This window comes from Halichoeres trimaculatus, unplaced genomic scaffold, assembly GCF_033239565.1.
Source record: "Halichoeres trimaculatus isolate MK-OKI-2021-1 unplaced genomic scaffold, fHalTri1.1 fHalTri1_scaffold_2, whole genome shotgun sequence".
Classification (NCBI taxonomy): Eukaryota; Metazoa; Chordata; class Actinopteri; order Labriformes; family Labridae; genus Halichoeres; species Halichoeres trimaculatus.
Genome location: NW_027437180.1, coordinates 12897790 through 12925055, shown reverse-complemented (window position 1 = coordinate 12925055; position 27266 = coordinate 12897790). Strand labels below are relative to the sequence as shown.

Here is a 27266-nt window from a genome sequence, read left to right as displayed (position 1 = left end):
TTTGAGAGAAGAAAGGGATTACTGTTGGAGGAGGCGTATTGGTATTTGTAGTTTTGACATGGAGCAGCAGATGCCCCCCGTGGGGACAAAAGTCCTACCCGATCTCAGCGACAGCACCAGCAGTCACGAGGAACCAATAAGGCACACTGAGGCAGGAGGCCATCATTTATCTCAGAGCTTCCTCTTTTTTGTCAGCGAGGGTTCCATAGCCGTTCATCATGGCCAATTTAAGAAGACCATTGGAGGTTAGCTCCTCCTTCAGGATATCATTCTTAGTCGCAAACATCTGGCTGATCTCCATGAAAGTTTTGTTCTTGGTCTCAGGAATAATAAAGATGGTGTAAAGAGCCACTCCCAAACAGATTGCGCAGAAGATCAGGTAACAGTAAGGACCCATAGCGATCTGTGGACAGAGGACGCAGAGGGTTACTTCAGGTCAAGGATAAAACGATGAATTAGAAAAAAAGTTGTGCTCTGACTCTCTCTAGAAAGTGAGCATTGTTCAGTGACAGTAAAGGAAGATTGTTTTTAACCTCTGAACAACAACTGCTGTCTGCAAGGAGACACAACACATTACTGACTTTAGATTTGTATAAATTAGTGGCATCTATCATTAGCCAACCTAAACCTATAAAGTTTGTATCCATTAGCAATCACTTTTCAGACATCCATCTGGACCTCAGCTTTCAACTGTGTTTGTAGTTATGTAGAAACTGTCACAGAGCCAAAAAAGCTTTGCTTTAACTCAGCACACAAACTGGACACAGGATGTTACTCGTCTAGCTCCAAGAAGACAGTGTTGCTCTGGTCAGTTCTGTGGTTTCTCAGATAACATGTTTTCACAGAGAGAACTTTGATTTTTTAGCACTTGTGAACATGCTGGGTTTTGTCACTGTTTTGTCCTTTTTACTGGGATTGATAAACCAGAATTGCATCAATTTACACTTTGCACTGTTGGATCTAAGAAGACTCTATACAGAGTTTCAAACTGACAAATGAAAGACTAAAAAAAGTGAGAGTAAGATTAAAAAAAAAAAAAAACTGAGTAAGCATATGTTGCAAGCAAGTATAAAAACTGAAATGGGGCTGTTCATCAGCTGATCAAAAGTTTCAGACAACAGCCTTTAAAAGACAAGATCTGGACAATAATGTGGATTTGATGTCATCAGCTGATGAACTGCCCATTTCTGTTTAATTCACATTTTCAATAAATAGCTTGTTTAAATTTTTTGTGTCACCCACGTTTCTTCTTCTTGCATTTTGACACTCTACTCAGAGCAGAATGTAATTTCTTGCAATTTTTTAACTGGTCTTAACATTTTGACGAGGTTTGTATAGGTAGGAAGTCAAAAAACTGCAAGTTTAATAGATGCCACATGTATTACACAATAAGTAAATTCATCAATCATGAACAGAAATTGTTCTGCAACTCAGACCCTAAATTCAGATTGATTTCAACTATGAAAATATTTGGGATTCCAAACTTGGATCTGCTGCATGTGTGGCACACATTTCACCCGTCCCATAGTTACTACTTGAGATCAGTCACATTCATAAATTACAAACAAAAATTTGTCAGAGATGAAGTTTTCTCAGACCTCTAGAAAGGGAAAGACAAAGCCGATGGTGAAGTTTGACAGCCAGTTGAGGCATCCAGCCACAGTGTAGGCAGCTGGTCTGTGAGACTGCTTAAAGAGTTCTGCAGTGATGAGGAAAGGCACCCCGGCTGAAAACAAAAACAAGAAAAGCTGTTGTTTCAAAGAAGAACACGTTCTGTCACAGAAATCATTTCATTCATTCAGTCATGGTTTCACCCTCTCTGCTTCATTCAGAGGTCTGATTTGACCAGGCTTTGTTTCCAGCTGTCATAAAACAAACACATTTAAAGACTCAGCTCAGCACTGAGGATCTATCTGGTGTTGTGAAATTAACACTTGCATCTTCATTTATCAATTACTTCAATAATTCTACTCAGGACTATTCTTTGGCAGTCATTCAAAATGAACTGAACATAACTATTGATAAACATTCTTCCAGTCTCAGTGTTGCCACTCCTGTTTTTTTTCCTGCATGTACTTCATTAGTGTTCATATCCACTCTGATCTGGGATGGAAAAGAGAAAGCAACAAACGAAACAAGCAGAATATTTACGCCAGGACTGCAATAACTCATTGGTTTGGGACACGGGGTTCTATGAGAAGATGCCACAGCTTTGAGCACATAACTCCTCATTGTTAGAAGGGAAAGCTATGAAGGAAAAATATGCATTAATATGCTCAAGTGATGAGCTTTCCAAATGATGTCCTCATTATCCGTCCATGATAATTGCATTGAGGAAGGTTTAATATTGTCAAACCAATAACTAAGGCGTAATTTGTCAACATCTGTGGTATGTATGGGAGGGATCATTGTGCATGCAAGGTTTCGTCTGAGGGAAACCTTATCCGTGGCAGCTAGCTTATGAACAATGAGCCATTAAAAGTCTAATTGCAGCAGCAGAAATCCTCATACCCGTGCAGCGGTATGGATTCTGTTGGCTTGACGAATGGCGCTATGTAAACCACATTCATTCTAATTCATCATCCTCGCAGGTCCACTCACTGTGCCTCCTAAAGTTGTAAACTATTGCCTCTTAATTCACTTCACTCATCCAGTGTACAAACGGCCACGGGAATGGATGTAGTGTGGCAGTTATGATTTGCTAATTTACAAGACTAATGAAATACAATATCTCTTCACAGTCAGGAGGAGCAGGGAGGGAGAGCTGCTGCTGTGAACATTTAGCACCTGCTATTGTGCAAGCCTCCAGCAGGGAGCAGTGTTATCTTAAACACTGGGATGTTACAATCTAAAGCAGTGTGAAAGGAGTGGAGATGTGCTGCTGAAGTTACAAAAAAAGAGAGGTATCAGATTGCTCTTACCTGGACCGATGCAGAAGCCGGCAATAATCCCAATGACACAGCCCACACTGATGTAGCGCATGAAGGGCAGCTGAGTCTGTAAGTGTCAAACACAAGTCATGAGTCTGATGGCATGAGTTATAAACACAAGGAAAATAATTTATTGCTTATTAAACTCTAAAAGCAACTGTGTGAACACATGACTTGTAAGTAATACAATGGGTTCAGTGTAGGGCAAAGAACATTTACTTTATGAAACTTTCTTTACCTAAATGGGGGTCAGACAAACTTCACTTGGCCCTCTAAACTTTCCTGAGACAACAAGGTTATCAAAACTGAGACATTTTGCTTCCTGTAAGTATTTTCTGTGCTATTTCTAGACTTTTAGATCCTTTCCTGTGGTTTTAATGTGATTGATAGGGGCCAAAATCCACAATCTGTATTTCAACAGAAAGCAAATGTAAATTTCATATAAGTCAATACGTCTTCATCTTATGAGTTAGACTGTATCAAAAGGTAGTCCTATAAAGTGACTGCATTTTTACTTGGAATTTCCCTGTTCTTATAATCATCCAGCTTCACTGTAGCACCACCAAGATAAAAAAACTGTGCATTGAAACACAAAGAGTAAATTCAATCCCAGAAATAGAATGAACTTTGTAACTTACACACTTGGTTTGTGTAACTCTGGCTGCCAAAGCCTCATTAACCTTTGAACACATTTTGCACAGAATGCAGGCAGCAGCTTTTGAACTAAATCTTTACATTTGTATAAAAATGAGATTACAGCATGCACAGCTTATTTCAGCATTCGTGTACGCAACTATTCTGCCAACATCTATAAGCTTAAAGGCCGAGTCTGCAGGATTTTCCTAAAATATAAAATATTAACTTTAATAAAAATGATCCTGCTCAGTCGTCACTCCTGGGCCTCTATACATGTGTGTCAGTGTCTGTGTCTGTCTCTAACACTCTACCCTGCCCTGAATGTTGATTTTTTGGTTGTAATGGGACGTTTCTGGGCGGATAGTAAGCGTGGTTACATCAGTTAATCACAGCACATCCAGTGCACAAGTGGCTTTGCGTATTAATGATTGTGAGTTCAAGAAGCTACAGCTAAAGAAGCGACGCGAGTTGGCTTTCTGCTGAGCAGGTATGTGTCAAATACCCATGATTAGCTTGTGCTAACATGCCAAGTCAGGTGCACAGCTCTTTGGTCTCTCCCATATAGAAATGCGATGCTTCAGGTGGTTGCTGGGCTAGTGAGTGTATTCACTTAGACATGATTGGAGGCTTTGAGTGTGCCCTGCAGCTGGCACTGAGCCAAAGACGAGGTGCCCAGTTTGAATGTCCCAGTTTACCAACAAGTGATGCAAACTCCTGCAGACCCTATCTTTATATCGAAACTTTAGCCCATGTAAATATGCATTTTATTGTGGTAAATAAGGAGAGCTCTGGATGACTCTGTACCTGGTAGAGGATGGAAAGTGTGATCCCTGCGCAGCAGAGTCCCATGAAGAGGAAGCCTCCGATCATCAGAGGCCTTCTGCCCAGACGCTCGATAGTGAAGCACTGCAAAACAAACCAAAGGTAATGAGAACACGAAACATGACACATTATCAGACTTAAACAAAAAACCTTTTTGTTTTCTTTGGTTGTTCAATTCAGTCTTTTTTATATTTCCTGGTGCAAATCAACAAAACAGTAAGTTTCTGTGTTTCTCTTTAGTGCAACGAAATAATGAACCTGAGCCATAAACATCCTGCTGTTTGTGCTCAGTGTGTAGTGTCTCATAAACAAAGATCTACTTTACTTGTAAAGTAAAACTAATGAAGAACTCTAAAAAAAACCCCTCCTGTTTTCTATTTTGAAAGATGAAGTGTATGGACCAGGGCTGAATACCAAAGTATCAATGCGTCTTTTCTGCGGCAGATAACTCAATTAGTCAAGACAGCAGGAGAATACAGGAAACCTCCTCATGATTGCTCGGTAACACGACTGAGTGACAGTGAGCTAGTGTGCACAGTATCAGGGCAGGAAGTGGCCAGTTTAAATGCAGTAGTTACTTTTATTGTTGCTTCAGTCAGTGCATTTCCTGCTGTATAGAGCTCAAATATTCCCTGTGGGAAATGTAACTGTAGTAACATTTAACAAGTCATCACAGCTTAACCACAAAAGAAGGACACACACAGACCATAAACTAGACACAGGAGTGGTGTAACACATTGTCAGTTACATAAAAAGTAAGTAATCATCAATAATTTTTTGACAGATCTGATTAAAAGTTTATCTTCTGTTAGAAACTATCTCAACACTGGGTGCCCCCAGACAAAGAAAGCTCGAGTTCAAAGAGGGTTTGAGCACGTGCACCCATTGCTGTTGTCATAGGAACTAGAGCCGTAAATTGAACTGGGAAGCTGAAGAACAGCATGTAGATATAACCCACTTTGGCACTGATTATCTCACTTTAACTTGTGGATTACAATCGAAGCAAGACTTTTTCAAGATCACTTAAAAAAAACCCACAGCCCCTTTAATGTCCACTTTTTATATTTTATATTCACTCACCCCCAACATCCCAGAGATGACTTCAATGGCTCCAGTTCCTACAGTGGTGTACTGAATAGTTGCGTCTGGGATTCCTGCGTTCTTGAATATTTCATTTGTGTAGAACCAGATCTGAAAATGACAGTGACAGCAGGTTTTGTTCATATGATGAATACACAGGTGCTTTAAAACGATACATGGTCTGTTTCTTCATGAGAATTCAAAAAAACACTCTGCTTATTTGGTGTTTCCACTTGATTCATCAGAGTGATCATCATCATAACGCCAACCATCACTCATGCATTTGAGATCCAGCCTTTCATCAGCATGGACTTCTGACAAGAGCTCCCCTTGAAATTAATTTGTGTATTCTCATTAATCACACTTTGCTGATGCAACATCCATCATTGATGAGGTGTGGACAAGATGGTAATTGGTGCAGTAAAATGCTGTCTTGTTGATTTAGTAACCATACATATACTATTTCATCACTATTTCAGCACTGATGTTTGCATGCTCTTGATGGAAGCAGAAAATAAACACACTAACACATTTGTCAGAGCAGGAACAGTTATGTTGCTTGGAAAACAGTAATTATCTTACATAAATGATATAAGTGTGAATGGAATAAACAACCAATGCTGTGACATTTTTATCAAATACAAACCAAACACAAACAAACAGTACAACACTGCTGACCCACAGGATTAAAAGGATCACCAATTACTATTTACTCCCCTGAATTTCGAAGAAAAATAACTTTGTTTTTCAGGAGTCTATCTTTATCCACACGTTTTATTCTACTTAAGCTGAGTAGGGAAAGTAGGGCAGCACTGGCACATTTCCCTTCATTTCTCTAGGCCAAACCCAAGCTTTCCGAGACAGGCTGACCGGTCTCCCTTTAGGTCTCAATTACACAGCTAGAGGAGCACCTCGAGGGGCCATGTGCGTCTGTCTGAATTAACCAAGTTCATTCCACTCGAAGATCTACATAGATCTCCTTGTAATCCAGCCCAGCATCTTGCTCTAGTTTCAGCTTCTCAAGTACAGAGATGTCACGTTTGTGCAGGATAAAAGATTAGCTATGGAGAAATGTAGCGTTCAAATGTTGGGACCATCCAAATAAAGTGTGTTTAATTCAAAATGTTGAGTTTGACGATGTGATAGAGCCTCCATCCACACGTACTTCATAGTGTGTTTGACTTTTCGTGTGGATGGGTGGACCCTGGTCTGTGTGTTTACAGAGATGACCAGGACATAATGAGGCGTGGTCCTGCTGTCCTCAGAGCTGTTTGCAGGACTGGGCAGCTGAGCTGTTAGAGCTTTTACTTCTAATAAAACAGTCTTTTCAAATCAAAATCATGAGTGAAAACTGAGTGACAGGAGGGAAACAATGCTTTAAACACTTACTGCATCAATGCCTGACAGCTGCATGCCCACGTTCACCACTGAAATGGTGATGACCTGCCAGCGAACACAGCGGTCTGTGAGCAGGCTGCGCACAGAGACGGTTTCAATGGAGGACAGGGAGCGCAGTTCCTCCTGCATCTCCTCGACCTCTGCCTGGATGTTTCCTTTAGTTCGAAACCACTTCAAGGCTGAAAGGACAGACACACATGACTTTACCCTCCTTCTGAAACTGTTTCAAACCTTCACATTAGATGGATTAACTTCTGATCTCAGAAGCAACCAATACACCACACACACACACACACACACACACCACACTTCATGTATTTAATAAAACTGCAACACAGAGATAATACCCACTACAGGTGTGAATAAACTGTTCACTGTCCTACCTGCAATGGTGGCGTGAACGTTTCCCTTCTCTATCAACAGGTAGCGTGGACTTTCCGGAAACCATGGCAACAGCATCAGCTGAACCAAAGTAGGAAACACTATAAGGGACAGAAGCAGGGGCCAGTGTTCCTCCTGTGTGGGGAAAGAAGAAGACGCATGAGCAGTAATGTTTGAAAAAGTCACCAAAGCTTCTATAAAAAAAATGTGTCCCTGCATGAGAACATGAGAACATAGTCTGAAGATGAATTAAAAAACATGCCCCAAAAAAGAATCATGTCATTGCTCATCTCTTCAAAAAATCCTCGTCATTTTTTCAGACACAAAAGATCAGATGAAATGTCAATCAGCTCACTAAGCTCAATGAGATTGAAAGGTAGAAACTCAATCATGCACAGAACACAAGATGTCATATTTGAGTAAATGGCCAGGGTTGCCAGGTTTGGGTGACGATCCAGCCCAATAGATCATCAAAACTGGCCCAAAACCATCCCAACGGCTAACAGATCCAGCTTAGTGCCACTGTAATAAGTAATAAGTAAAGTAACACAAACAAAGTAGACTTTAACAGCAGCCACACCATACACATAATCATCAAATCACAGCGTTATTGCTCTCATCTTATAATGTACCTAAATTTTTACATGACACCTTCACTGCTACACTGCAAGCCCAGACAAGGCAAGTCTTCTTAAAAAATCTAATAAACCACTTTCCTCACAAGTTAAATAATAAAATTCTGAGAAATTTTGTTGATTTAACTGAAAATCTGAAGTTCAGCAAACAAATTTGAATAATGAGCCTACAAAAAAAATCTTTGGTACTCGAGTTCATGGAGCTTAAACTTTCAAGTTACTTTCAAGGTACTACCGTAAACCTGGATTAGTTCAGTCAACTTAAAAAATCATATAGACCTCAAATAAATCCAGCTTAACAGCTTTTCCCTTTTGAGGTCTGAGGGGGCTGGAGCCTCATCAAAACATCTTTGGGTGCAGGGTGAGGCAGGTCATACCTTGGACAAGCTCACACAAAGAGACAGACTTTTACACTTGCAATGACTTTAGAGCGGGCCTTCAACCTGATGATCATGTTTTTGGACCTTAGGAGGAAGAATCCCACACAAGACCAGGGACAACATGAACTTTACAAAGACAGGCACACGTCTGGCAGGGGGAGTCGGACAAGGGACATTGTTTCTGTGAGGCAGCAGCGCTCATCACTGCCCCAACAAAGATTTAGATAAGTGAAACTTCATTAAGATACACTGTTGTCTACTAAGTTTAAGTTATTTCAGTGAGTTAAATATAATAACTAAAAGTTAAAAGTGGAAGTCACAGAAAAAAAGCTTTTTCCATGATTTTGTTTTGTTTTTAAATTGAAACGAGATGTGGCCAAGACTAAAACAATTTGGATTAAGTCAACTGACAATTGTAATCAAATCTACATTTGAAAAATCAGGTATACCTTGTTCTTTTAGGTAATCCATTAAAGCTTTATATTTATGTACACTGTCTTTAATTTTTTGGTGTAAAATATTTTATTGTATTTTAAGTTTTATATAACATACAGCAAAATACACAAAAGAAAAAACAAGACAAAACAAAAAAAAACAAAACCCATCCCCTCCTGGAACTGAATTCCCCCTGCTCACTGTCACAAAAAGAAAAAAAATAGTCTGCAAGACGAGTACACATTAATGGACCTTCATTGTAGGACTGCGCTAGAACATTAAAAAAAAAGAGTTTATTCTTGTACCTTTGTTGATGGTCTGTCAAAGAAAGTCAAGAAAGGCCTCCACACCTGATGAGATTTTCTTTCAGAGCCCCTCATTACATATCTAATTTTTTCAAGTTTGAGATGATATAACACATCTTTAATCCAGTTTGGATTTCTTGGGGAGACCGCATCCTTCCACCTTAGAAGAATCAATCGCCGTGCTAATAAAGTTGAGAAGGCAATGAGTTCCTGACCTCCAGCAGGTAGTCTTAGCCCCTGAGCAGTGAACCCAAAAAGCATTAAAAGTGGATTTAAGGTTATTGTTACACCAAGCATATCAGAAAACGCTTCACAAATACCTCCCAATAGTGTTGTATTTAGGGGCAGAACCAGAACATGTGTAATAAAGTGGCCTCTGCTGATTTACGTCAGTCACAGTCTATGATTTTTTTTAACCACATTTAAATTTCAGGCTTGCAGTTTGGTTAGTTTACCAGAACTGAGAGCAGTGTTACACAGTTGTTTAATCTACTTCTTAAACTGGACAAGTTAGTAAAAGGGCTGTACAGCCAAGTGACCCTTTGTCTGATCGTTGCATCACCCTTCTCACTGGATTTTAACTGAAGCACTGAGTAATGTCAATAATGTTGCTCCCCTAAATGTCAAAATTATGAATAACATGTAGCATCAGTTCAGAGATAGGGAAACCTTTCAGGCTTTAAGAGACATTGCCCATAAAGCTACATGGAAAGAGACTGATGAGGTGTTTGGGCTGTAGTGCTGTGGTGCTGTAGGTACCTTCCCCAGCAGCTCATGGAGTCCCAGGACCTGAGCTGTAAAGACCCCGAGACAAATGTGAATGCTGGGAACAAGGCCCAAAAAGCCTCGCAAGTTTTTGGGGGCGATCTCACCAAGGTACATGGGCACCACGCTGAGAGAGATACCTGAATGAAGAAAGGAAAAGATTAGTGAGACTAAGGAAAAGCCCAGCTCAGATAAAAGCCTTGTTTTTGTTTAGAAATTCAAAACTAAAGGATTTACTTTTTCAGATGTTAATTTGTTCAATTTTGTTCAAAGTCTAATGTTTTGTTATAAGCAGCTTTATATTTGATTGTTACTCAGCCAATGAAATCCACTGAATATCAAAAATAATTGGAAATCAATTCCAAAAACAGTTACTTAACACTGTGACATAACAAGCTCTATTAAAATAAAGAATAATTTTTTACAATAACACAATAAATCACCTGGAGCACGTGGATCAGCTTGTGCTTTGAGTTTAACAAAAGAAAAACTCCTCTTACATCAGATTTTATTTCTGTTTCAAGCACAATGTGATAAATTTCTAATCACAGGAAACAAGTGATCCTACCTGAGTGCACTCCTGTGATGAAGCGCCCAAAAATGACCATGGCAGGCATCCTGCACCCTCTGCTGAAGCCCATCATGAGGGCTCCGATGAAAACCAGCACGGAGGTTCTCACCAGTGTCCCTTTCCTGTTAGGACACACAGCGACCCTCTGAGCTTTATCTCCCCAAACAGCAAGATGATTTTACTGACAGGAGCACATTTTGAATCAAGTGTTAAACACCCAAAAATCAAAACACACACAAACACTGACCTTCCATATTTGGTGACAAGTTTGCCCACCAGCAGCGCCCCGCACATTCCACCAATAGCAAAGATGGACACGGTGACAGAGTACAGGAGGGTGAGGACCTCCTCATCTGGAGACCAGTCGTAAATTTCCACCAGGGTCTCATTGTAGAAGTCTTTGATGTACTATAGGAGGAAAGAATGGACACAAATATTACATTTTTCCTCCATGTTGCCAACCCTAAACTAACATTTTTTTCACACCGTCAACAGGAAGGAGGGAAACCTTAAGCAGTATAAAGTTGTCCCATAACTCCTTTCCACAGATTGATCTGAAATGTGTAACCTGAGTGATCAGGAGGTCTCCATCATCATCTTTGTTTTGTCCAAACAAAAACAATAGAATGCAAAAAAAGTCTGCAATAAATAAAAGTATGAAAAACTAATTCACGTGAGAAACACAATGTTACAATATGCCAGGGGTGGCCAACCAGTCAGAGACCAAGAGCCACAAAAATTACCGTGGTACTACAAAGAGCCACATCAAAAACGCACTTCCTCTCACACATAAATGAAATGACATAAAATTTTCAAAGCAATATTTACTGTGTTTGTAAGTGTGTTTCAATTCGTACTTGGAGCCATGTCAAAGCCAAATTTCTGTTTTTACAGCAGAAGATATAAAGTTCCATCTATCTAGACAGCTATCAGCACATTAGAGATGTAGAGAAAAGAAACTGAAACTTAAGTATCAATCTCATCACCCAAGTATTGATCAATACTGATCACAATGTTGGCATCAATATATCAATATTTTACATTGATTGGCACACCACTACTCATAACAATATAATATTTTTTTAATGAATGGATCAAAGAGCCGCACACTAAAAGGCAAAGAGCCGCATGTGGCTCGCGAGCCACAGGTTGGCCACCCCTGCTATAAGCTTTCTTGCCTTTTTCCTAAAATATCCAATACACATTTTGTTTTTCCACATATTCTATTTTGCTATTTTGCCCTCTCAAAAGACCAGCACACTCTACCAGAGATTATGTCATAACTAGCAACACAAGACTAGAAGACAACTAAATATTAAGCCCTCAACTAAAACTCCAATAGACAAAGAGCAGAAAAGTAGAGGCCAGATATTGATTGTATGATTTCCCACAGAGGAAAGCAGAAAAATAAATTCTACAAAACTCTTGAGATTTCCAGATTGTTTGGCAAACAGGAGGCTGCACTTGGGGACGAGTTACAGAGATGATTTAATTGGCATCTAAGGCAGCTGTGTTCACGTGATCTTCCTTTTTCCTGAAGACTAAAGGAAATCTGTTGAGCTTCAACAGTTGAAGGTTTGACGTGAGGGCAATCATGGACTGCTCAAGTAATTGTTTCTGTTTTGTTTGTGAATCTGTCACATTTAACCTGGTTTCTGTCAGCTATGACAAGTCGTTTGCTGTGTTTAAGAGAAAACTTGATTTAAAACACTGTTATACAAAGTGTGGCTGTAAAGTAGCTCAGTGATCCAAAGAGGAATTTTAATTCAACATAGATCTCTTTGGCACTAATAGTATAACATACAGGTCATCATCTTAGCACACACAGTTCTCTGTATGAAGTGGTAATCCACGTACAGTTCTTGAAAACAACAAACAGTAATTTCCACAACTGTTATTGACGACGGCTTGTCACTGTTAGTACAGCTACAGACTGGAAACAAAGCTGCTCTTTAAAAGGAAAGGACTTCAAAAACCAGTGTGCAGTTGTGGATTACTGATGCAGGTGATAATCTTACATTAAGCTTTCCTCTGCTTTCACTGGCCAAAATATTACTTAGACCGGTCAACTTGGTGAAAAACAACTTCTGCAGGAATTAGGGAAATTTTGTGAAACTTGAACAAATTTAACTCCAAAAGTGCTTCAAGTTCAGCGATGAAGGCATTAAATACTCTTAATGTCTATTTTCCCCATCACAGTCAGTCCACTCACATTGTGTAAAACAAAACTTTAATTTTGCAGCACAACAGTGTTTGACCTCCAGGCTCCAAACCTCATAATTTCTTGCAGATTATCTTAATTTTCAGAAATGGAGTGATGACACAATGTCTTGAATAAGGTTGGTAATCAAAAATCAATTCCTGTTGCGCACCAATAAGAAATGGTTCAATCCATCAATGACATTAGCCCTTGTGCGTAACGATTCCCTTATCAATTCTTTACACTATGCAGAGCTGCAGGACCTTACGTCCACCAGTCTGCCAAAGCTATCTTAGCTTAGCAGATGATAATACTTAACCAATAAATCTCTGATTCAGAATTTTTATTTAGAGGTTTTACTGAAGAACTAAACTCACAAAGAAATGTTCATTACTCTCTCACTGGAGATTCCTATTCACTACAGTCAACATGTTATAAATCTCCAATAAACAAAATGATGCTAGCTTGATGCTAGCATATATGGAAAACTACACCGATATGCTAGCGGTTAGCTTACATCGGTATAACTTGGGCTTCAGAATAGAATTTCAACTTTCAGCACAGACATATCACAGTTACTCTTTGAAACAAAACTCCAAATATCAAAATACTCACAGGAAAATAAAATAAAAGTTAGGTGCAGGCTCATGGCTGGCTTCATAACTATGGCAAGGTTCCTAACAACTTAAAATGATGCTTTAACCACTTCGAGATACTAGATGGCCAACTTCAGTCCATGATATATATAATATGTAATATATTACAAAACACTTCATTGACATCACATGACAAACTATTTTTACTTATTTCTGTATATTTACGTCCAGAGATATCCAGATACAGTGACCAATTACATATTAATTCACTTATACACTCAATTTACTGCTGTTGACCTAGAAAAGCTACTTTTTAAAGTTAATTTTTTACAGAGAAAATTCACTAGAGGAATTGATAAAGGATTGGATCCATAAGCAGAACTGATATGAGCATTGGTATTGATAAAATCTTTTCAATACCCATCACTAGTCTTGAACTCCTTGTGGTGGTGTGAGGAGGCATTGAAGAGGCAGAGACTGAAGCTTTTTTCAATCAGACCCTGAAATGATGAGGATACTCTGTCAGATTATTGTTAGAATTATTCAGCTCGCAAGTGACGCTCATTTTTTCCAAGAGGTTGGTATTATAACACTTTAATTGCAATCTAACAGCCAGGGTAGCAATGTTTTGAGGTTTTTTTTTATTACAGTGAGAAAATGTTACTACATTTCTTTGTCAAACCCTGCAGTCATAAAGTAATGTGTAGTTATAATCTTGTGTAATTTGACACAAAGCGACCTAATCTGTTCCATGCAGGGCTGTACAGCTTTTAAATTAGAAATAATTTGAAAGAAAATGGCTAAAGGGCACATCAAAGTGGACTGCCACTTTCCCTGCCTTACTAGTTCTGTTAGGATACATAGTGACCAAACAAATATTATTTGAGAATATGAGATTATTTGAGAATGGAAAAGAAAATCTTGAAAGCTCAGAAACAGAGTCTTAGAGCACGAATGTCTTGTTTATACTTTTTCACAGTTTACAGTTGAGGAATCTGAAAAGTAAACGTAAAGACTCTGAAACCAGGTCACTGGCTCTTAAGGTGTCCTATAGAAACCTTCTAAAGCATCATGTCTGACTTAAAGCCTGCTGACCTCCCTCCACACCTCAGATCTATTTACAGCACACCTCAGTAACTGATGTCAGATGACACACAGCTGCTAACACTGAATCCAACAAAAGGCACTCAGATCACATGTTTAAAGGATTCATCTCACCACATTAGGAGCCCTTTGAAACATCTGTGGGACTGTGCAACAGTCCACAACTGACCGTTTTGATACTTTATAGGATTTGAAACACTGCATGTTTCAAACACTTATTTTTTTTTATCTTCTTCTCTTTTAGTTTTTTTGTAATTTGAAACATTTTAGCAAATTGGGTCAAATGTAACTATCTACTCATGTAAAAGGTGCTGAAACAACAGTGCCCTTTTCAGAGCATCCGTTGCCTCAACTTGACAAAAAAATATTTCAGTGCAGAATCAAAGCTGTAGTTTGACACTTTTGAGAAACGGCCTCTTCAGTTTCTTGCTGAATGCAACAAGAAGAGAGGAAATAATATCAAACAGCAGTCACAGACGTGTAAGCAGCCTGAGGAGTTTCTGGATCCCAACCATCTCTGATAGGAGGAAAATAAAATAAGATCCGACCTGTAATCAAATGTAAACCCAACAGAGCAGGTGAGTTTATCTTTAAGCTGCAACAAAGAAACAAAAAACTAACAGAGAAGTGATAATAGCAGCAGTGTTGAATGAGGTGACATTTGCTTTATGTATCTGTGACAAAGATACTCCTGCAGGAGTCACGTTACCTGCAACAAAAATGTTCAGTTTGATTTTAACCTTTATCTAATACTCTGATTTTTGTCTATTAAAAAAAATCCCCATGCATCAATCGATATTTTAGTCTTAATTTATAGTGAATGGTTATTCAAATCAGAACTCCCACAAAGTGAACAAGACTCCAATGTTTCTCTCTTCACACCAGGGTCTGGTTCATTTGGGGGTTTTGTCTCCTATAAACACCTGCTCCCCTAACTTCAACTCCTAACTTTATGAAAAGTTGACGCTAAAGGGAAACTGTTAGCATAGTGACTGAAACCAGGACAACAGCTTTCTTGACCTGATAAAAAAAAACAGTTGAATCAGTTTTACATCTCTTTGTGTAAATTCAGTCAGACGATCCCATTCTTCAGATTTAGCTATGATTATCTAGTCTCTCTCTTTACCACAGCACATAATACATCTGTGTGTTCATTTTCTGTCAAAGTTCTGACAGGAATGTAAATGAGTGACCTTGACTTATGTCTAGGAGTGCACCGATCACAATTTTCTGGCCAATCACCAATCAACGATCTTTAAAAAACCTGACCTGCCTGATACAGATTTCTATTTCTTATAACTGACAGCATATACTTTCAAAGTTTCAATCCTATTTTATTTAAAACCAAAAACACATGTGAAGCAATAAAATCTTTATGTTTCAACTTAAACAACCAATAAAGTGTCCTGAGTTTTAGGTCTCAGAGCAAAACGCAACCAAGGCTGGCTGTCAGACCTTCTCAGAGGTATATAAGATCGGTTTTATATGTAAGGATGGGCTGATCACCAATTACGGATCCCTGATTCCCCAAAATTAAGGAAATCGGCACCAATCGATGGGTGCATGCCTCCTTTTTTTAAGCCACTATTCCACTTGTGATATAAAAAGCTTGTTTTTTTGTCTTCATTCGGAGACAACAGGAAAGTGGACAGAGCATGAACCAGGGTAAGAGTGGGGAGTGGCATGCTGGAAAAGGGGTGTGGGCTGGAGTTCAAACCCAGGGACCAAAACTTAGGGGCTAGCCCCATGGGGCAATCTAAAAGCCAAACCATCCCGGCAGCTAAAAAATAAAGCTTCTTGATGTCTGAGTCAAAGATGATTGCACCAAAAGTGACTCTCTGATGTGAATTGGCTGCTTGTAACTAACAAAAACAAAGAAATAACCATTTCAAATTGGGAATCTCAATCAAGTGATATGAATAATTTGTATGAGAATACTCAAAAAACCTTGAAAATTCACCAAAAACAGGATGTGCAGTTCTCTCTATGTTGCTCCCCTGAGATCCACTTCTTGACACAGGAGAGGTGAAGCACTTTCACATGCTCACATGCCGCAATGCAGGCCGGTCCATGGCCAAACAGGAATGGCTCCGCATTTCAGTCACAGCACCACAACAAATCACTGAATCATCTTATCACCACAGGAGCTTAGCTGAGCAGATGATGGGTGAAAACTTCAGATCATCCATAACATGGTGAGGCACATAGCAGCCTCTAAATTTGATACACATGACCTCACATGACAATGAGAAAGAATCAGACTTTTACGATTTTCAGTGTCACTTTAAAGTCATCCAGAAGAAGAAACTTCAAAGAGTAAGTCTCATTAACTCTGCCAGAGGATTGTGGGAAATGGAAGAATCTTAATACTGACCACAGCAATGGGAATGGTGATTACCATAAAAAATATATATATTTTAATGTTACAGTGATCGATGTGTCACAAACCTCTGCTGGAGAGTTGACGACTGCCAAATTGTATCCATAGAGCATGGAGCTTCCAAATGAAGACAGGAAAGCCACTGCCAGCAGTGACTTTGTAAGATTCTGGAGAAAGGATTGAAAGAATAATGAGCTCCAGCATTCATGTCCACACACAACTTTCAATATTTGAAGCCCTACTGGAAATATCAGTGTTTCTATTCACCACGGCACTGATAATAGCTGTTAACTTAACTGAAGGGTTTGCTTTAAATTGCTCAACTTAGTAAGGCCAGGGGAAAACACAGAAACATATGAAAACCTTCTGATTGTGTTTGGTCAAAATAATTAAGAACTTTAAAAAAAAAAAAAACTTAATCCAACTTGTGTTGCATTTGGTTTCTATAAACTGGCATCATACAGACAAGTCATGGACAGGTCACAAACTCAAAAGCAAATGTTGGCATTCTGTGTCTCCTTTCAAGATTTAAGTAGCAGCAAGTAAACAGATTAGCCCGACCTGTTTTTAATCAGCATTTTTATTCATGCATTTGTTGCCTTTGAGCTTGTTAGCTGAGGATTGTTCAGTAGATCTGAACTGGCAGCACGTGACTCTGTCAGAAGCTGTGAAACAAACCCGATCCAGGATACAGGCCCATTCAAAGTGCCATGTAGCTTTGGATTAGGCTCTTTGAATGGGCTGGACAAATCTACTGTAGCTGGCAGATTTAGTGAAGCAACTGAACTTGTAAAGAGAGCAAATTTTAGATTAATAATGAGTGTAAATGAAAAAGTGTCAGTTTGAGTGCTTCATTTAAAGGCGGTTGCGCATATTTTCAGAGGAGAATATTTATCAGAAGCCATCCTTTTGGCTCAAAATCTGATTCTGAGCAGCTGACTGTGACCCTGGAGGAGGATATCAATGGGATGTTAATTTGCTTTAAATAAATATACCCTCAGAAAAAGAGAAGTAATAGCCTTAAGATGAATCATGATCAAACAAGTAACGGTGCTATTTCTAAAAGTCCTTTGCGGGAAGTGTCACAAAACCTCATTCTCCTACATACCAGTGTGCCAAATGAACGCTCTAATGTGCAGGATGCTGAAATGTGACATTTACACAGAAGGGTTAGAGGTCTCGGCTCTGATTAAACAATAGCTGCATAGATACCTAAAAGAAACCCAATTTGATATGTAATAGCCTGCTGGAGATAATTAGATAACTAGCAGTGGAAAAAAAGCTCACAGACAAAGGCAGCCCAGTCTGTTTTGACTTTAAGTTCATTATCTCAGAGAAGCTCTTCACATGTTGCCTTACTTTGGTCAAAGCTTTTTGAAACTATATTCGAGACCTATCAGAATGGTTCTTGCTTTTTTGTATGACTTTCATGAAAATATCAAAGCTGATTAGGATTAATACTGGAGCTGTGGTGAAATCTCACTGTAGCAAACCAGCCACCAACTGCCATGCAGCATCTGGTGTGGCATGTGATCCTGAACTTGATGCAGATGCTTTTACGTGGTATTTCTTTTGTAGTTATTATCAATCTATATCTGTGCTGTATGGACAGCACCAAAGACAGTGGAGTCTCAGTTAAGTTTACATTTCAGGTCAGATCTCCATAACCACAAAGAGGGGAAAAAAAGTCTAACAGCCCAATGAATGACAAAACTGGTTTAAGTGAGTGAAATCAAACACAACCCAATTCTCAAATTAAAACTCACCTGGCTGAGCTTTGAAGGCTTTTCCACTAATAGTTCCTCCGCCATTTATTTCATGAAAAAGAACTTCCCGTTTGTGCTCAGTTCGTTCGAGATAAGAGGCAGGCAATTCAAAACTTTTCTCACAGCCCAGTCTACAGTCAGCATCTCCATTTGTAGCTTTTAGCCATGCGCGTGCGGAGGGGAGGTCTCCGTCCGTTGATGGGTGGAATCAACACGCAGCATCCAATCAGCGGAGCGCGCGGCGGAGCCAGTCAGTCCCTGCCGTCAGTGGTTTTTCCCCTGGTCCGTTTGAGATCACCAACAAGAGCCAAGTGGGGTCACACCCCCTCCCGAAGCGCACGCAGTATTTATCAAACTTCAGTTTGTGGGATTAGCTGTCTGCTATCCAGGGGCTTTTTCAGGATTTTTTAACAGTAGGGGCTTGGCCATGACAGGAGCACCTTCAGATACACTTTAAAAGAAGATTAGTTTTTTACGGAGTATCAGCACAGGTTAATTTAATTTAATTTAATTTAATTTAATCTAATTTAATCTAATTTAATTTAATTTCTTATTTTATTAATTATTATTATTATTATTATTATTATTATTATTATTATTATTATTATTATTATTATTATTATTATTTTCTTTAGATTATGGATTATCTAAAAATAAAATAAAATTCACAGAAAAATATAACCAAACTTTATGTATTTTTTTCATTTTATTTTATTAATTCATTTGCACACATAAACAAATACAAGAGATATCACTAAAAAAATAAGAAGAGTGTTTTAGGTGAGTGACAAGACGTACCGTAATGAAACATAAGGACCTTATCTTTCTCAGGAAACAACTACAATCAAAACACACAAGATAAACACACATGATCTGAGCTAATCAAGCAACTAAACCTAAAATAGATTGACAGAAAAAAATAAATAATTCAATGGTTGAATAGAAAATACAAATGATTTATCATATATATATATATATATATATATATATATATATATATATATATATATATATATATATGTATATATATATATATATATATATATATATATATATATATATATATATATATATATGTATATATATATATATATATATATATATATATATATATATATATATTTATATATATATATATATATATATATGTGTGTGTGTGTGTGTGTGTGTGTGTGTGTGTGTGTGTGTGTGTGTGTGTGTTTAAAGAAACACACTTCACTATTTGATGTGATGACAGTTCCTTCTTAAGAACTTTTGCATTCTATGTTTGCACACCATGATATCTGAGGAAAAACTGACCATGTTTGGTTTTTTTTAGGAAGCTAGATGGATGGACGATCAACCTCTCTGGTGGAATATGAATAAATAAAGTAATTAAATTGAAACAAACAAACAGAAATCCAAATAATGAAGGTAAAGAAAAAGATAAAAACATTTATTTGTATATAGACACACACCTGATGAATATTCATGATATGAACTGAAAGAATGTTTATTTATTGGCATAGAGTCAGCTTGTTCAACACTGAGTATTACGCAGTAATCTGAGGTGCACTGCTCTTACCTCTTGACAACAGTAACTCCAATCAGGTAGAGGTGGACATAGAGCAGTATGTGTGCAGATGTTTCACTGACAGCAGTATTTGGCTATCAATACAACATTACACATTCTTTCTATCATCTTTAAATCCAAACTGTTGACTAGGATTCAGTCATTTAAACATTTTGATGTCTGCAGAAAGAACAAAATAATTTGAGATTACATGCACTATAACAAGAACCTGGTTGTCAGCTCAATCTGTGGGTTGAAGATGCTCAAAAAACACATGTATGTTTCTGCAGAAGTAATGTCCACTGCAGACAGCATTAATGTCATGTAAACAAGCACTGTGCATTGTGGGAAACAATATGGAAGAATTTTTCCGGAATCAGTTATTTTGCAGGTTTTACTGCAGGTTTCACTCTTTTCTGCGTACTGCTTACTGAACACTACATTTAGGCCAAATCAGTATGCAGGCAGTTTGGAAAATAAGATATTGTCATTTTGGTTCTCGGTGATGCCAGGAGATTTGTAGCATTCCGTAACAGATTAGTAGGGTAGAGGAAGAAGGAGAGAAAACACAGTAAACTTCACCACAAGTGTCACTGAACGTTCCGAAGCCAGCACTGCCTGCTTCAAATGAACACAAAACACAAAACAGTGACTCTTGTGGGGGCTGTTTTCTGGCTTTAAAGCTCACACTGGATAAAGTTTATTGGGTCCATTCCATGCCACTGGGGATTTTTTTTTTTTTTTAACAAATAATAAGGAATCAAAAAGATAAATTACAAGGATATCTAATGGTGGATAGCTGAATGTCAAACTCATTGTGCTTAACTAGGCAAGGCAAGTTTATTTATATAGCACATTTCAGCAGCAAGTAAATTCAAAGTGCTTCACAGAGATATGCATATAGTCATTCAAGAGGTCAACAAAACATATTAAAAGAAAAAAAAATCATATAAAAGAAAATATATTGGTTCAAGGAAAAAGATGAAATAGAATAGAAAAAGTGGCAAAAAAGAAGGTTAACGTGTGAAAACACTGTTCAAGAAAAACACACTAAATGGATTGTTCATGCTTTTTTGCTCATATGACAGATGCAGTCCTCGATATACCCTGTTAGTACAACAACTTTGCGTGTGCTATCAAGTTGCATGTGTTTTCAGACACGCTAACTTGTAGTAGATCAGTCCCTCAGACTCTTGCTCTCTTGTCTTCAGGTTCTCATGAGGACAGGTCAGCTACCACTTCTTAGAGACACCTCAACCCCCTCCCTCCACCTCTGGCCAGAGAAGTTTCGCTCATTGACTGTTCTAAAGGTAATGTTGGGGTTAGTTTCAGAGATGACATACATCCAGAACTTTCCCTCAGTGGTTGCTTGCTGTATCTGAGCTTCCTGCAGTTTCATCTCTATCATCCACAATCCCTGAGTACCATGTCCTGAGCTTTTGTCCTAAGTGGAAGCAAAATGGTTTATTAAAAAAAGAAATATCCCTGGATCAGAAAGATGCTATCTGTTGTGAATCACAGCTCAGTGTTACAGTTGACACTCTGCACGTGTTTTATGAATTTGACTGTGTTTTTGTGTCATTAGTACAGGTTAAGTAGACACAAGAAATCCTTCAGTAAATTAGGTCCCAGAGAGTAAAAAGGAACACGTGAATCACTGGCTTCTCTGCTAAACAACACTCACGGTCCAATAATCAGAATGAGCTGATTAACAGGAACTAGAGAGCAGCCTTCGCTGTCTAGCCTCCAAAAATGCCAACTCCAGGAGCTAGCTGCTTATCTGGACTCTGGACGTGATATTAGAAATATCTCACAACTCTCTGACATATCCTTCATCCAGACTCTCTACACTTGGTTACACTGATATGGTTTTGTCAGTCAGCTGCCCTCTCACCACTTATTGTCCAACCAACCAAAGACAACAGAAATTACACAGAGTATTTGTTATTTTTCTTAGTATATAAATAAATTAAAGTAATTTCATGGGTTTTAACCAATCAGAATCAAGTGATTAAGACAACCTGGTAATAACTTGGGTGGTAGGGAAACAGATATCGTGGTAGATATCTACATTAACACACTCTATATCAGATGATTTACAGGTTTTAAATTGACACTCTCCTTTAAAAAAATAACTCACAAGTTTTGGTCGTATTTCCAAGAAAGGTTATTGATGTCACTTTGCTGCATGATCCTGTGAGACCTACAGGTTTACAACACTTTATGTTCATTGTTTATGGTCTGTGCGAAGGATGTTAAATAAATATAAGTAGTGAACATCAGTTTTGAAAGATTTCTGTCATGCCTTTGTCATGTTTTAAGGAGTAATTAAAAATAAATAATTTAATACATAAAAAGTATAATAATAATAATAATAATAATAATAATAATAATAATAATAATAATAATAATAATATTATTATTATTATTATTATTATTATTATTATAAATAATAATAATAATAATAATAATAATAATAATAATAATAATAATAATAATAATAATAATAATAAATAATTTAAAAAAAACATATAGCCCAGGTGAAATTTTATCACAGTATTATTAACTGGCTGTCTGTTTATAAAAATTAACTGACCTTCTATTAAAACCCAATCCTCAGTGTTTCTTGGACTTAAAATCATGTTGTGTGACTTTCAGAACAAGCAGAGAGTCAGTTAATGTAAAGTCTGTTATGGTTTTCTTCAGACAGAAGCAAAGGGGGATAATATGAATTCTTTATGAAACTGAAACGTTCTGTTAAACACATGACTGTCTGGCCTACACTCCTGATTGGTCACATATTAACTTGCTTTGACCGCAGTGTTTCCTGCTTCCCTCTGGCCCTCACAGTGAGGTGATTTCTTGGTCAAATATTTCACAACTGTTTGTTTGGTTTATTAAAATAGTAAAAAAAAAAAATAATAACCTCCTGAAAACAATTGGTCTAAAGTTAAAGATGAAAATGATGCACATGTTGGAGAAAAAGTTTTCTATTTCCATAAAGTTTTGAGCCATATTATGTGGTTGTTATGTAGGATTATAGGTGATTTTAAAAACTGTAAGTGTTTATGTTTTTTTTTTTTTTTAGTAAAGACCTAAACTGCTTAAAATACTGCAACTGTGGTAAGGAAAAAATTGCTTGTCAAGCTTCTTGAAATATGAATAATGTCTTAATACAAGACAATAAAAAATACGTTTCTCCTATTTGCTGATTTGTTTAGTCTTTACAAGCAATTGCAACATCATTTCTGCCCTTCAATATCTTGAAATAGGATTTCTTTCTCTGAAAAGTAAGGCATTTGCTTAGCTTGCAGTTTTTGCAGTGTACTCATGGACCTCATAGGGAAAAAGTGTCTCCAGCTACCTGGACCTGAAGGTTTTAGTAAATGTCTATAAAAGGTGTTGTGAGCCCCACACTTACATCAAGTGGGACTATTTTTCTTTTATTTTCAATCAGCCATAGCAACAACAATAAAAAAGGCAAACATACTCCATATCTAATTTATTTTATGGCACAACAGTGCTTTATTCCTTATAACTGTATCATTATGTTCATTTAGGGACAGAATCAGACGTTAACACTAATTCTTGTTGGTAGAAATACCTATTGTACTTAATAACAACTCATAAGTAAAATATTTTGTTACAGAGCTGTTACAAGCTCCGCCCGTGCATTAATGTGACTGCTATCAGAACACGTAGGCCATGATAACTGATTTATGCCGGCTTGAACAGAGTCAGCTGATTTTTAGGATGTGAGCACTGGATAGTTTTGATGCTGTGGCCTTAAAACCTTGATTGTCACAGCTGTGATGTGTGTGGCTCAGACAGAAAAGTCTCCATAGTGGATCTGAGGGAGTGATTTTATAAGGAATCTTCTGTTGGCTCAGACCAGTGAGCCCAGGACTCAGACTCTGGCCTGGACTCAACCATATTCAGTCTATGATGACTTGGCCTTTGTTATTTTTAGCAAACTCCTCATACTTGAAAATAAATACACTGTTAACCTTTTTTTTTAATGAGGTGTTAATGATTAAGATATATATAAAAAATAAATAGTTGACTGAGAACACAGCACCACAAACTCTTTGGAAGAAGACAGGTGCAGCCTTTAACTTCAGCAGATATCTGTTCAGAGCGAATCCAGAAGTTCTTGAATGCATTGTCCTCTGATGCACCTGAACACATTATCAGTGATGTAGCCTAGGGTCCTGAGGTGTTTCAGGTCTTTCAGCATCAGGCACCCTCGCCCACATGACCCAGCCATGGCTAGCTAGCCTGTAGCTTGTGTTCGGGTGGGACTTGCTCTCCCCCATGGTTCTCCTCTCCGGATCCAGAGTCCTTGCTGCCTACTTCCTTGCCCGTGACTGCTCTCCTGCCTTAATAAAAGCAATTGCATTGATGGCAATGCGCCGTCAGCTACAGTTGCTGATCTCTTTGCTGCAGTCAGTTTCAGCACCTGGTTGTGGCACCAGGTGTAACAGCCCTGACTGAGTGCTACTGGGAAGGAGCTCCGAATGTGCTCTTGAGTCCCCCTGGTAGGCGGGCACAGTTGGCAGATTGGGGTGTTCACTTTTACCCAGGTGAAGAGGTTTACACGGCTAGACAGGACATCATAACCGCCCAAACCAGGAAGACAATGCGATGTTGCCTACTCTACCAGAGCTCCATCCAGATGACCTCATGATCCACAGTCTGCTCCCACCTGATCCAGTCCCCTGCTACCTCAGACCAGCTGCTCTGCATCTCCTTTTTTTCCTTCACTGCAGTCCTGGTCTCCTCCTGTACCTGCCTGCACTTCTCCTTCCCTTTTCACTTATTGTGCCAAGGTGATATTGGGAAAATCTCTAAGCTAAACTTTCCATCGGCTACCACTCTCATCAGATCCTTGTGGCGTGGTTGAGCCTCCATATCTAGCGTGGCAGTCTGGGCACTCCACATCCTTTTGGTCTTCACCTCTACTCCTGCCTGGGCCACCTTTGGGTTGTTGGAGTCTCTACGTCTCCTATGTCCTTGTCAACTTGAACTCCTCTTCCTGAGATTTCAGTGGCAACCAGAGCTTTGTGGTGTTCCCATAGAGGGTGATGTTGCTGAGGCTTCTGGACCAACTACCTCCTGAGAAAGCTGCTGACCTTCATCTCCAGGGTCTCCACTTGGAGCCTGGGACCTCATAGAGACCAGAGTTTTCTTGGCAATATGTGATGCTGGTAAATCCACGCTTTAAACTTGCCCAGAAGGCCATATTGGTCTATTAATCTTAGTCAGCTGTCCAGTTCCTGGCATGCTGACTGGAATACAGAGTCCTTGAGGTTACTGTCATAGACCTTGTCCAAGTTCTTCACAGGCAGTTCTGATACTGATGGTATCAGCACCCCTTTGATGTTGAACCAGAACCTGTCTATGACCTTGCCTTTCTTCAGCACGAGCAAATAGGACTTTACTGGTTTCAATTTCATCTATGCCTGCCAGATAAGTTTTTCCAATCCTTGGAGGATCCACCAGCATCCTGGCACAGACTCTGAGGTAACTCTAATGTCATCCATAAAAGCTCTGACTGGCGGTTGGCAGATCCCAGTTTTTCCCCCTGTTGCCTGGCTCTGCAGACTTGACCATCATGTTCATTGCTTATAGAAACAAGGTCACAGAGATGGTGAAGCCGTTGACTATCCCCACCTCCAGCTTGTGCCACTTGGATGTTACGTCCCCTGGTTAGACTCATCCTGAAATGGTTATCATAATCCACGATCAGATCTGCAACATGGGGTTGCCATGGTACTTGGTCAGGGTGGTCTGGACCAGCTTATGGGAAGTGGAACCATATGCATTGGCTAAGTCTGCCCACATCATTGAGAGGTCTCCCTTTTTCTCCCAATGTGCCGAGTCACCTCTTTTTAGTTGTAATTCGAAAGGAAGTTGGCCAGGCGTTTTGCCACAATGCTTAAGAAAATCCTCTTCCACGCTTAACAGTGAGATTATGCAGAAAAAGTCGATCCTCTCGGAATCCTTCTCTTTTGGGGATCTAGACACCAGAAAAGTTAGTTTGGTGCTCAGCTTATGTAACTGTTTATATTTTAGCCAGGATCACTTTGTCAAAAATGTATTACAATTAATTCAGTAAAAGCATAACCACTTAGAATTACAATTACTTGCATAGCAATAAAACATCAAGATTAATTACAGCTGCTTGCATTAGAATAACATGACAATCACATTGCCTTGAGTAAATGATGACCAATGGAATTACAAAAGCTTTACATAACAAATTGAACTTTGGCGGTGTGGCCCTGTTCTGGGACCCCCCCCCTCCCTGCGCCGGGAGGGCAGGGAGAGCACTGCCTTTCCAAGTGCCGACTTGGAGGAGCATAAGGGAGGGAGAGCGGTCAGCAAGAACCCCCAGACATTGGCATTGGTAAGTCAGAACACAAAAGGAGGAGCTGGGGAGGAGGTGGGTTATGAGCAGCATGCAGATGAGCAGCCAGACACTCAGGCAGACTGGGGTAGTTTAAATAATGTGGCAAATAGATCAGCTGATCTGGCTGGAAAGGGGGACCGATCAGATGGCGCGAGACCGCCTGATAAGGCCACCCCCATAAGCAAATGATCGAGAGCTCGGCCAAGCAGATTGACTCTGTGCCTGTCTGAACTAACACTTTGCTCCATTAACACAGTCAACATGCTGCTTGCTAACATACATGGTCTAAAAGGTTGGTTAGTTGAAGGTCTGTTTGATTGCAGGTAAGCATGTGTTGGTTTTAATAGACACCTGCAGTGATCCTGCTCCTTTGATCATGTAGATAAACCAACTAGATTAGTCTTCTTGCTTCAACTTACTGTACCTACCACGGATGATGGAGAACAGACATGCTTTTAAAAGACATGCTGAGAAGAAAACTGCGTCACTCTCGTCAGAGCGGGAGGAGGAGTAGATATTTAGATATTTTTAAGCCTCAGAGGTTAAGTCTTTCTAAACTGCAGATCTCACTTAACTGATATTTCTTAAATAGAAACTAGTAAATCACTCAGAGAGCGCAGACCTCCCCCAAGCATATTGTAATTGTCATGCAATACTTTAGTCCTACTTTAATGTTGACCTAGTACATCTCTCATATTCTGGATCATACTATCCAAAATATTGCCAGGATCTGGATCGTACTTTTACATCTGTCAGAAATTATGATGACCTTGTCTTGTATTGTTTTGCAAAGCAATCCGACCATTTATCGTGGAGCTATATACACATATGGTGAAAATGTCCCTATCTCACAATGATAAAGAATCCTTTAAAAGCTCCTGGATCCAGACGATGATCTGAATCACCGTCAAAATTTAA

General features: G+C 38.9%; 2 protein-coding genes across 2 annotated transcripts in view; one reads left to right on the top strand and one right to left on the bottom strand.

Annotated features, from left to right (window-relative positions):
- Positions 1-21920, top strand: part of dpcd (deleted in primary ciliary dyskinesia homolog (mouse)) — a 63919-nt gene extending 41999 nt beyond the window's left edge. The window contains exon 9 of the mRNA XM_074662314.1: positions 21148-21920. Coding sequence (XP_074518415.1) covers positions 21148-21157 — 10 coding nt within the window. The 3' untranslated portion in view covers positions 21158-21920. The remainder of the gene's footprint in view (positions 1-21147) is intronic.
- Positions 167-18429, bottom strand: slc2a15b (solute carrier family 2 member 15b). Its single transcript, XM_074690377.1, has 12 exons — positions 18385-18429; positions 16687-16785; positions 10586-10746; positions 10336-10460; positions 9762-9907; positions 7250-7382; positions 6858-7045; positions 5469-5579; positions 4371-4472; positions 2922-2997; positions 1599-1726; positions 167-403 (listed from the first exon to the last, which is right to left on the bottom strand). Exons 1-12 carry the CDS (start codon positions 18427-18429, stop codon positions 167-169), a joined length of 1551 nt encoding a protein of 516 aa, XP_074546478.1.
- Positions 21921-27266: the final 5346 nt, after the last annotated feature.